At 34.6% G+C, this 12,643-nt stretch overlaps 1 protein-coding gene across 1 annotated transcript; it reads left to right on the top strand.

Moving 5' to 3' along the window:
- The first annotated feature begins 4,136 nt into the window (after positions 1-4,136).
- On the top strand, positions 4,137-5,610 carry LOC129787379 (probable cytochrome P450 6d4). The gene is made up of 2 exons (XM_055822916.1): positions 4,137-4,441; positions 4,945-5,610. Exons 1-2 carry the CDS (start codon positions 4,216-4,218, stop codon positions 5,601-5,603), a joined length of 885 nt encoding a protein of 294 aa, XP_055678891.1. The 5' UTR covers positions 4,137-4,215; the 3' UTR covers positions 5,604-5,610.
- Positions 5,611-12,643: the final 7,033 nt, after the last annotated feature.

Raw genomic sequence — 12,643 nt, 5'->3', positions numbered from 1 at the left:
CGCTCCCACAAAATCTACTAAGAATACCTTGTACTAATATTTCCAATTTTAGCAAACAACTGAAGCATGATTAAAGGTACCTATACAAAGTTTTAGAAGCAATCATTTAGTTGGTAGACTGATAAAATTTTGTATGGTATCTCATCCTCCGTGGAAGTTTCCTTCACTTTTACCCATTAATTTTCACCATGCATTCGATAAACACTCACACAAGTTTAGCCCCCCGTCGTATATTGAATGGATTCCAATAGATGTGGTACAAATCGCAACCCCCCTCCGGATCTCCTATGTAGGAGCAACCAAACCCCCCTCAGATAGATTCTATAACACGGGGACGACACCAAATAATTCCCAATGTGCTCGTGAAATATGTGGAGTTCCTAGAGCGCAATCATTAGTGGTGGAAGATAGTTGAGATTACCATGTACATGGCAAACACAGCACATTTCCCGTTTAATCCTCCACCAAAGAAATAATCAAGCTTCCCCATTTGGAATATTTGTGGCATTCGAGAAATGATGCTCTGCAGAGGCAATCAGGTGGTGGAATGAGAACATAGGGTTGGTCGTGGTGGGTATATCTGGAATCGAAATGGCGCAATAAGAGGTGTGTTCAATGCGAGGGGGGATGAGAATTGGCCTCACACCCCCAGAGAGATCAACCAGGGAGCACATAAATAAGCCTCTTGGAATACTTTCGGACTCCCCATGTGTGTGAGCTCTATCTCTGGCACATTTGGGGCGGAATCCCCTGACTATACACACCCGGAGGGAAGGAGGGGAATGTTACCACCGCAATTGAAAGTATGTTTGCAAGGAAAATCTTTTGGGCCTTGCCACATACACACAATACCCATAACTCACCCTTATCGCGGCGATTCTTGTCGTTACGTTTTTAATAGCCATCCCGCAACATTGGTCAATAAATTCCTCCCCCATAACTTCTTCACATGCCCATCAATTTCCCACACACACACACACGCCTCCACGGGGGATGCGCAAACCCACCCCCTAATCCATACGCAACCTCCATTCAATAAATATAAAACATTTTAATTTGCAGGTTTTATTTCCAAAGCGCTTTTGTTGCTTCGGCAATTGCCAGAAATTCTTCTCTTCTGCTATATTGTCGAAAGAATTCCTCGCACTATATGTAGCGATAGAGGAGAAGAAAAGTATTTTTTTTTGTGGGAAAGGACGCCGAAGAACCCCATCGATAAATCAAGGTATATACGCACAGTGAGGAGCTTTGGGATGTTTTTTTCTGCCTCATCCTTCGATGTGTGGGGATATATTGTAATATCCGACTTTCATTTTGCTAAATTCCTCTCACATTATTGAATTTGTTACTCGGCAAAATACAATTTTATTTTCACTTTTAGCACCACCTCCACGTTGTAAGGGGGTGGGAGGGATGGAGGCATTCCAAAGAGAGGGTTCTTCTCAACTTCATTCACAAGGAGAGGGAGGCTTTTGGGTCGTCGTTTGCCAAGCAATTGAATTCCTTTTCTAACAGCAGGTTTATAGGCTCTATGAAATTCAATATCTACGGCAAAATCTCTCACTTTTGCCACATTTTTTTAGAAAGGTGTAAAAATACTCGATAGATGTCGCTGTGGAAGGGTTGAAGCCCTCTCGCGGTTGAATAAAAATTCACAAGATAATCTTGCGAGAAACTTTTCCAATAATTTTCTCAATTAAAATGCTAATTAACACCCCAACTCACCACTCATTTCTCCAGTTTCTCTACATTAATCATCGGGGGAAAATATAAATTCATAAAATGCAACGAATTGCACTAAAAATGAAACAATTTTCTCACCACACCGCGAAAGCCCTTAATTAGCAAGATGAAATGAGAAATTGCACGATGGCAAAGAAAGTTTTCCACTTTCGCGTTGTTTTCCAACGTCGCATTATCAAACATTTCCACTTAATCCGGAGAATTTTCTATTTGGAATGCACTTCATTTTCTGTCCATCTTCAAACTGTAATTATTTCCTTGATTTCTTCTCACTTGCGTGCTTAATTTACTACAAGAATAATTCTTGGATGAGTTGCACTTTCAGAATTACTTTCAAGGAGGAAGCCTGGGCGGGAGATAAAGGAGATGAGTTTTCTTGGTTTTTGTTATAGGTAATTTAAGGTTTTGGTAGTTTTTAATTAAAAACGGAAAAGCTTGCTTCCCTTAGTCTTTGTCGTATTTAAATAGATCTGAATCTATAAAAGAAAGTCTGGCAAAGTTAGCTTCTCCAAAACAGCTGGGCCGATTGCAATGAAATCGTTTTTTATCTTCCTTTTATCTGCTAAATAGAAATGGAATTCTTTATAAAAAAAAATAGTTAGAGTTATTTCTTTATCTTCTATTAAAGCAAAAATCTCTTTAAATAAAAGCAGGGCAACACTTTCCGACTTTTTCTAATTAATTTTCGTCTATTACATTTTTCGACATTTTTAACGTATACTTCAGTTCTACAATACCCTGCATAAACATCTAACAAGATAACTTATTGTTCTTTTCCATTATTTTTGTAAACTTAAGTCATATACCTACCTTTGGGCATTGTAAAAGAAAATAGATAAAAAAAAAACAGTTCCACAGAATTTAAAACTAAATTTCACATTTTTTTAAAATTGTTTTAAAACAATGTAAAAAGTTTTCAAAATTCATTAAATTTTCTTCTTTAAATCATCACCGAACTTTGAGTCGGACTCCTACGTCAAGAGTTTTAAAACGACCCATTAAAAGAAAAGAAAATCTCTTATTAACAAAACGATGAAAGATAATTTTAAAGAACTTACAAAAAGTATGGTTAATTTTAGAAATGGCTATAAAATATTATTGCCGTTAAAGCGTTAAAAACAAAGATTTTTTAATGTTAAAATTACAACCAACGAAGTTTTTATTTTTAGAAAATTTCGCAAAGCTTCTTTTACTTCTAAGTATTTATAAAGTACACTAATGAAAAAAAAACATAAAATTATTATTTTGTTTTATTACTACTGACTAAAAGATTTTTAATAACTGGTAATAAAGAGTACGTTTAAAAATTAAACTTTGCATCAACCGCAAATCCTCAATATTTTTACGGTTTTCTTTTAATCTAATATTTTAATTCATTGAGAGATAATTAGCAAACATATTATATTTTAAAATTTTTTGAAAGTTTATTTTTTTCAATTCTTTATCACTGGCCGTTTAAGGGTTAACCACACCCCTATTAATCCACGTATAATCTCAACCACGGCAACTAATTTACTTTTTTTAAGCAGTTGTTAAACTTTTAATATTCCCCAGTTTATTACTGCTTGTGAGCTCTATATTAATCCAGACTAAAATGAGTTTTCTTCAGTTTGTTCCAAACTTTTAACGTGAAAAGTCTCTTAAAAGCTTCTACAAGTGTTACAATGTTGGTTCTGTTGCTTTCAGTATTAACTATTACTGCCTATTTATATGTGAAGTACTGCTACACTTACTGGGATCGAAAGAATGTTCCTAGCGTAAAGCCAACGTTCTTACTGGGCAGTGTTGATAAAATGCTGAAACTACCCCTTGTGGAGTTTAGTGATTACGTCTACAAATCCTCAGAAAAATCCATGGTTGGATTCTATTTGCTAACCTGGCCTATTCTCTTACTTCGTAATGCTGATGTTTGTCGGAGAATCCTTACCAAGGACTACAAGTACTTCCCACAGCGTGGATTTTACGTTAATAAAAAAGTTGATTGTTTCTCTGCAAATATCGTGGGGTTAGACGGAGAAATAGCAATGCCGTTGAAGCATAAACTCGCCCCAGCTTTTGGTACTGGCAAGCTTAGAGGAATGTTTGAAGGCTTTCTCAGTACGAATAGAATCTTGACTGTTTATCTGGACCAAGAAGTAAAAGATGGAGTTGATGTGAATGTGACGAATCTTGCATCGAAGCATTCAATTAATGTTTTTGCATCCCTTCTATTTGGAATGAATGTTAATACTTTCGTGGATTCTGACATACCTGTCTGTAAAGCAGCTGCAATAGTATGTATGAGAAATCGATTCTGTCAGTAAAGTTTTGTAGTATTCTGTGAAAATTTCTAACAAGTCTAAAACTTAGAACTCAATTATGTTTTATTCTTTTAAGACTGAAGGAATAGAAAAAAATGTTTTTAAGGAATCGACTCCATAATTTTTACTTATTCCCTCCTTTCAGTTTACAAAACCATCGCTAGAAGTATATATGCGAATAGTTATTACGTTTTTTATGCCTAAATTGGGACACTTTCTACGGATGAGAACAATGACTTCCGCCTACAAAAATATCGTAATGTCCGTCCTCAAGAAGATTATTGAAGATCGTGAGGAGAGGGGTGTAAAAAAGATGGATCTGATGCAACTAATGCTACAATTGAGACATTCTGGGGTGATTAAGGATGACGATGATTGGGATTTCAAATTAAATGATGGTAAGTTCTAAAAAAATTAACTTAGGAGTGTTCAGAAAAACGATTATTAAAAATAGAAGAAGAAGATTCCGGAATGAAAAAGAGGAATGAAAGGAATAAAAAATACAAAAAATAAAACAATGATCCAGTAGATCAAGTTAAATATTTTATTTTCATAGCTATTGCGTCATCTTGATTTTTTTCTTTAAAGTTTTAGTTTAAAAAAATAGAAAACTAAAATTTTATTGTTTAACAAAACCATTACCCAGATAATGTTTGTGACGTTGCGCGGTTCCAGCGCCTAGCTTGAAAATTTAAAGGCCTAAAATTATTTTCTAAATAAAATTTTTATTTCCAAAAATAAATTGAGTTATATTATTCTATATTTCAGAACATTTTACTAACCAAGTTAGAATATTTTCATCATTTTCATTGATAAAGGGACGTACTTTCTTATCTTTTTTTTTTCATTTTAGGATTATAAAATTATTAAGATTATAAGTCTTGATTTTTATCCATTCTAGATAAGTCTACAAACATGTCTCTTGACGAATTAGCAGCTCACATTCATACCTTCCTTATTGGTGGTCATGATAACTCTGCTCTTACCATACCTTATTGCCTCTTTGAACTAGCTAAAAGTCCCGAAGTTCAGGCAAAAGTTCATGAAGAAATCCGTGATGTTCTGAGTCGGCATAACAATGAGATAACCTACGACTCTGTGTCTGAGATGAAATACCTCGAATGGTGTATCCTTGAAACTCTCCGACTGTACCCAACTGCAGTTAATCTCATTCGTCAATGCGTCCAAGACTACTATGTACCGGAAATGGATGTAACAATCGACAAAGGAACTATCCTGATTATGCCAATAAGAAGTTTGCACATGGACCCCAAATACTACGACAATCCTGAAGAATTTCAACCGGAGCGATTCAAAGAAATGACCAGAAGTAAATCAAATCTGTCCTATCAAGCCTTTGGACAAGGCCCCAGGCAATGTATTGCTAGAAATATTGGGATTTTAATAACCAAAGTTAGTGTTTTGTCGTTCCTTTTGGGTTACAACGTCCATCTTGGGACGGAACTTGAGAGAACTCGCAAAATAAATTTTGCTCGTCATGCATTCCTTTTGGCTGCTGAAAGGGATGTTAAATTAAAATTCACAAAGAAGGAGGTTTAATGATGAACTCCTTAATTAGAATCTGAGCATTAGACATGGGTTGTCACTTTGGTAAGTGTGAGTGTATTTAAATGTTTGTTTAAAGGAAAAATAAATTGTAATGATTTATCTAATAAAACAAGTTCTTTTTTTAAATTTTTGGTGTTTTAACAAAAAGTGGAATAATTCTTATTCTGATGAACAGTCCCAGAAAATTCAGTCCTTGAAATTCACATCTGAATCTGACTAAAACTATTAGGCCAAGTTTAAGTTTTTAAAGCCAAATCCAAATTTTTAAACCAAGCCTTAGTTTTTAAAGTCAGACATAGGTTTTCTTAAACTAAGCACTAGTTTTCCATGCCAGACCTAAATTTTCTTAAATCAGGTCTAAGTTTTCTAAACAAGAACTTCTTTTCTTTACTTATTTTATTTATCCTTATCTCATTTTCTTCCATTTTCCTTTATTTATTTTAAATAAAAATCCCCAAAGTGAGAGAAAACTAAAATAAAATAATTAAATCACACGACATTGCACTGTTGTGTCTATAAATTGGCCCTCTGGGGTATGAGCGACAACTTTCCATGCCATTTCCAAGTCTAATGTGCTTAATTTAATTTGCTGAAAGAAAAAACGAAACTTTCCAAGAGCTGTGTGACAATTTTAAATTTCTCCGAAGTTGCAAAAGAAAAACATATCAATGTTTGAGCTCTAGGGGGGTGGCCGTGGATGCTGTGGGAGGGGATGTTTAAAAATGTATTAAGTACCTACCTTTACTTAATGTAATTCAAACGTTCGCTATTGTTTTTTCTTCAGGGTGGTTAGGGGTGACTTTCTGTGGCAATATGAGAAGCTTGTATACCTTGCATGGGGTTGGATGCTTTAGTAGAGGGATGCACAGAAATAGCTCCTGGAACTCACAGCTTAGTGGTCTTTTGGGGAAGTTTTTTTTTCTGTGGCCCAGGAGGAAATGATTATCTGGAGGAAGAGAGAGCAACTGTAGACGGGGTGGGGAAAGTAAATCGGAAGTGTTTGGAAATCGAAAAGCAAAACTTTTCCCATGACTTAACTGAATTGTTGAGCGTGTGCGAGTCCGGCGGCGGAGGAGGGAATTACACCGGAAACTTTTCATTCTGCAAGACACATTCATGATCGCTTTTTTTCTCTCCTCTCCCAAAAGCTCTTCTTTTAGCCATCCCGTACGCAAGATGGAATGGAGAAAATTGGTCCAGTTTTGCAAAGGGAAGATTTCTTCATTCTCAAGTTAGTGGGTGAATCAGTGCGAGAGGGGTGTGGGTGGGAAAGTTTTCATGCGGTGTGTGTGGCAAAAAGCAAAAAGGCCAAAAACCAAAAGTCCGAAATTCCGTCGCATTTTTTGGGGGGAGAAAATTCGCTTCAAACCTTTCTAAGAAAGTTTTTTGCTGGCTTCTACACAAAAAGTCCCAAGTTAAATTGATCCCGTAAATAATGCTTTTTCCTTGGTACCTCCGCTACGAGGAAAAGGGACGTCCACAAGGGCAATTTCCTTCACCAATTTCATCGACTAAATTCAAATTGCAATTTTATTAAGTGATTTCTTATGGAAAACATTTCACCACCACCCTTAAACCATTAAATAGGGGAGGGTTTTTTTGATATCTGGCATGGTTTTCTCGTTTGGGAAATCAGCAAAAATATGCTAACTATTTTTGGCAAATGGTCTCAATTCTATTCGCAAAATTTCCCTATTTTCCCGCTCTTTATTCCACAAAAGAAAATTCCCCAAAACTTTCATGCGAAAAAAAAAACTTTTTCATTAATTGCTTTTTATTGGATTTTCATTGTCTCCTTAAAGCGAATAAAATTTCAGTTATTGTTTTTTTCTTCACAATCATCCCCTCATAAATTCACCCCCAACTTTTCACCCAACAACCATTTTTTATGCGCCCCATCGAAACCCTTTTTATGGTAATGTAATCAAAAGAAAATCTACTAAATACTCCAAGGAGACAATTTAAATATCGCTTAAGGGGAGCGATAAGGATTGGGCAGAGGCACATTTTATAGCCTCTATCTCGGTGTATGGGAGGAAAAGTCCTTTCTTCTGTGGACAAGTCGTGCATGATGTGTGCTGTCGGAGGTCGAAAAATTGCGGTAGTTAACCCTCAGGGGGTTTAAAATACTAAACTCCCCGCATGAGAGATTGATCTTAAGCTGTCGAAAGCCCACACCATCGTCTTGATACCCTTTTCAACACTTTCTCGAGGGTGTCCTGTCCTGCTTGTTCCACCCCACCTCCCCCCATGCACAACCCGCCTTTAGTAAGCTTCGATAGCATATCATTTACATCGAATTGAAGAACTTTCCCTTGTTTTAAATATCTTTCAAGTCAGCAGGGATGAAATGGCCGAAGGGAAAAAAAATCAACACCTGGCGCTTTGGAATGAAGACGGAAGTAACTGGAGCAGATGTTTAAGCAGCGAACATGTGCTTTACTTCGTTAATTTTTTCTTGCATTTAATCTTAAAAAAAACGTGAAAATATGAAAATTAAATTAAAAAAAAATTAATTATTAAACTTTATGCAGATAAATTAACACCTGACTTTCCTTATTCAACTGCTGCTCCGAACTCCTCAAAGATTACAACTTCTTCAGTTGTTAAACTTCTGCACATTAACACCTGGACTTGATAAGATAAATTAAATAGTTCAAAAAAAATCTTAATAACATAGATAAGAGATTTTCTTAAAAATAAACAAACCCCTTAAATTAAATTCAGATTTTTCTTTACAGATCTAAATAAAAAATTTCTCAGACTAAGAAGTGAAATAAAAATGATTTTTTCAGCATAAGAAGCGACAGAAAAGTAATCTTAAACCTTAGAAAAAAGAAAATTAAATGTTCAAGGTTGAATTGTCAAAAGCCATGTAGTTAGTTTAGTAAATTCAATCTTCATTTACACTTTGGTTACCTTCTAGGCAGTTTAGTCCTTTTTGGGTAACTCCTGAAGATCATAATTGAATTTTAATTACCTACTTTGAGTTTATTTTTACCTGAATGTTCCTTTTCATAAAAGGATCTGAACGTTTTAAAATCGTCAGTTTAAAACCGTCTGAGAAACCCTACGCATCGTGCTATGAACAACTTATTCCCAAAGAAGAATGCAAGAAAAACTGTGATTGTTCTTCCTCAAAATTCTTAATCAAATTTAAAAAAAAATTCGTAAAGTTTACAAGTTTTTGAAGTCTTTCTGAACTCTTAAACCGTATTTAAAAAACAACGTTTTTGTGAAGTTCTTGTATAGTTTTTGTGTTAAAAAAATGGCTGAGACGCAAATGAAGGAAAGCCAAAATAAGATGGAACATCATTATGACCTTACATCGATATATTTGCCGCATGTATTCATCAAAGGAGGACTCAGGTTGCTGTCAGAGGAAGACCTAAACACCCTAACCGAAGATCTGAAGCTCTACATCGCTGATAAAATTAAGCAAATGCCTCCGCAAGAAGCTGATTTTCACTATGGGGTCCCTCTTGTAACGTACTACGACAAACAACCGCCCACATACGGACCAAAGTGGGAAAATCACGACGGGATCAAATTATACGATTTAGGCTATTCGTTTGCACAAGAACTCTTCCAAATGGCGTTCCAACGACTAGAGCAGGGTGATGAGGAGTACTTCCGGAAATATCATTTTGTGACTTGCATAAGACCGTGCAAGTCTGCTCTGGAGTGCAGCGAAACCAGGAAGCTCGTACTAGAGCGCAACAGACTTGAAGGGGCAATGGGCAACATGGACAATAATCAAGTTCCAGTAATTGCTGTTGCCGAGGAGGATCTATGGGAAGAAAATATAGTTGAGATCAACGATCCAGATGCAATGGAGTGATCTGATCTGAGAGCTTAAAACCGCTGAAATTGACGAAGAAAACGCAACGTCTTCAACTGCTAAGAGATCTAGATCGTCTTATTAAATATTCGGAATATCGGAAGGATAATTCTCAGTAAAGGATGATTCTCAAGACCTGTAAACTGTGATAAAAAAATTCTTCATTGAAAGATACTTTATCATAGCTTTATATAATTTTTTAAAAAGATTTTTGTAAATTATTTGTTTGTAAATAAGAAAATTCTGTAAGAAAAACAAAAAATCTATTAATTTCTTTTTTTAATGATAGATAATTGTAAATTAGATTAAACCAAAAAAAATTTTTTTAATCAATTTAACGAATTTTTTATATATATATTTTTTTTTTTGCTTTTTTGAGGATTCGAAAAATTCGTTTGATGAAAAACTTGGCTCCTGGTTTATTTAATTGAGTTTCTTAAGGACAAAATATTCATTATGCAGCATAAAGTTTACAACATTAAATATTTAACATTTTAAATTCATTTTTTTTAATTTTATCATTGAAGGATTGAAAAGAATTGAGATGAAAGAGATTTTCTACAAAATATTTATTCCGAATGAATATTTTTTATTCAGATAATCACCCCTTATGACGAGTCATTGTTAGCAAATAAATTTGACATGAAAATCCGCTTTCGAAATGCCTATTAAAAAACAACAATTATGTAATAAAAAAAATATTTTAACAATTAATAATAGTTTTTATTAATGGAGACATTCAAAGAAAAGAGCTTTTCTTAAGCATAACTAAAAATTTTCTGCAAATTCCCAAAAGATCCTTTTTTTCACAGGGAAGAAAGGAAAGTCTTGGCTATTTCTGGGAAATATTCTTTGTCACTGCGAGACGCTTTTCGTGTGTCAATTATATGGAAGGAAAATATTGTATTAAAGAAGTTTCCCCAACTGAAGTAACATTGAAACGAAGAGGAGGGAGGATATCGCTCAGGATGCACAAGAAATGTCTCCGGAGATGAAATATTTCTCGCAAAATATTGCCAATGTCTCTCCATGAGGTAATATGTATTGAATTTCACAGCAATTGTCGATGTGGCAGGTATATTGTCGCTTGAGGATTACTTTTCCAGACATTCTCCAGGCGATGATGTAGATTTTTTACCTTCTATTGGGTTTCTTTTTCTTCTGAAATTCTTTTCAATAAATTCATTTTCAGAATAAGTAATTTTTAAATTCTTCCTCTGTTCAGATTTCCATTTGCTGCTCCTGCTTTTCAAGCTTTTCCTCCTTCCTCATTTTGGCGGGAATTCCTTCGAGATACGAACTGAGATTGCCTATAAGAGTTTCCTCTTCGTCCTGCGTGTACTTCCTTTTGCAGCTTCCAAAATTCTCCCCACGAAGATCACTTAAATCCACATCTTCAGGAAACTCCACGATGAAGTCGTCGTACTCTACATCAGGTTTGTTCACGATGGTGTCCTCTGCGTGTCCATCCTCACTTTCACAGTCACTACAAGCCGTGAAAAAATCTTCAGAATCCGGAAGTTCTCTGAAGATCTCAAAATGCGATTCTTCTTCCTCCAAACCATCCGTATCCGACATCACGATCGTATCCGCACTACAGGCGCGATGAATTACGCGAGATTCCTTTTCGGTTGAGCATAAAAATAAATCTTCCTCCATGGTGTTGTGTAAAACCTTCCAATCACAGGAATTTTTCAAGCTGTACTGCAAGGAGATTTTTGTCTCTCTAAAGGATCGGTCAGGGCTGTCTTGATCTTTGAGACTTTTTAATCATTTTTTTGTGGTGTGAGACGTTGAAGGGGAGACAAAGGGTCTGAGTAAGTCTAACAAGTAAATGATGATCATAAGTTGTAAATGAGGTCCTAAACTTACTCGCAGGTAAGAGGATTTAATTGGTCGTGTGTTTAAAATTTCTTAATGATTTACTTACACAAAATGACATGATTTTGGAATATTGGATTGATGAAAAATTTTATTTAATAAAAATTAAATGAAAAGAAGTTGAAAAAATCAGAAAGAATTTTTCTTAAAAAAGTACGATTAAAAAAAATCGTAGAATAAGAGAAAAATCCATCAATAATTTTAATTTTATAATGCTAATTTTTAATATTTAGTAAATTAGATATAATCACATTTTTCTGCAAATTCTGGAAAATGTTCGAATATTCGTAGATAAGTACCCCTTGATGCGCATAATTCAGGTGTTATTTAACCTAACTTCTAATGTAGATTACTTGATCCTGGCGATTGTTCTATTTATTTTTCTTATTAAATAAATTATTAGAATAAATCATTAATTCAGTTTTACAGTGTAATCGACGGGATATATGATTAGCAGTATGCTCACATTCTAATTAAACAATCATAAAATTATTTTTTTTAATATTTTCACTTGAAAATATTTATTTATGATAAAATATAGAGAAACTTGTTATTCTTGGCCAAAATGCAAAAAGAAAAATTTTCCAAGTTTTCAATTGATAAATTTTCTACAAAATAGTGCAAGAATGATTTATAATGCCATAAAGCTGCAGAGCTAAGGGATGAATTCGGGGTAAACCGTTAGCTGACATTTTGTTGTATTTGCCAAAAAATGGCCAAATTCCCTTTTTAACCCTTAAAGGACCAGAATATTTTTCATTTAAGGAGTTTTTAGTAATTCAAGAATGAAAAGTCAATCATAACGCGTCCAGTTATAAGAGTTGGTGTCCCACAACGTGCAAAGTTTCTTTATGCGTTTTAATACTATTTGTGAGCAGTATTAGTAAGCAAAGTTGACTTTTTTTTGTAAATTCGGCAATTTGATGCATTAAAATGGTCATATCTCTGGTTCTATAAGACCTACAGAAAGGATGTCATGCACAATACAAGGGCGAAGTACCTAATTGAAGGAAACGCAGAAAACAATTTTAACCCACCCAGTCTTGTAGGGAATTAAAAAAGGATAAAGAATCGCCAAAAATATTCACCATTTTCCACTGGGGTCACAACGAAAAAAGGCAATAAAGTTTTGTAAAAATTCAAAAAAATTGGCCGCCATTCGCCATTTTGTTCATTTCAATGCATGAATCATATGTTTCAATGCTTCGTCATGAGCTTGTCGATGACAGTTTGACATTTCATTTATTTTTTTTTTGGAGAAAATAAAAAAAAATTGCGTATTTTTTAGTTTAATTATCGTGGTAAATGT

The sequence above is a fragment of the Lutzomyia longipalpis genome, chromosome 1 (genome assembly GCF_024334085.1).
Source record: "Lutzomyia longipalpis isolate SR_M1_2022 chromosome 1, ASM2433408v1".
Classification (NCBI taxonomy): domain Eukaryota; kingdom Metazoa; phylum Arthropoda; class Insecta; order Diptera; family Psychodidae; genus Lutzomyia; species Lutzomyia longipalpis.
This window is presented reverse-complemented; position numbering and strand designations above follow the sequence as displayed.

Bases quoted from the DNA above. Each gene is read 5' to 3' on its own strand.
- LOC129787379 (XM_055822916.1), top strand. From the start codon at position 4,216: ATGCGAATAGTTATTACGTTTTTTATGCCTAAATTGGGACACTTTCTA. The intron at 4,442-4,944 runs GTAAGTTCTAAA...TATCCATTCTAG, and splicing joins GGATTTCAAATTAAATGATG to ATAAGTCTACAAACATGTCT.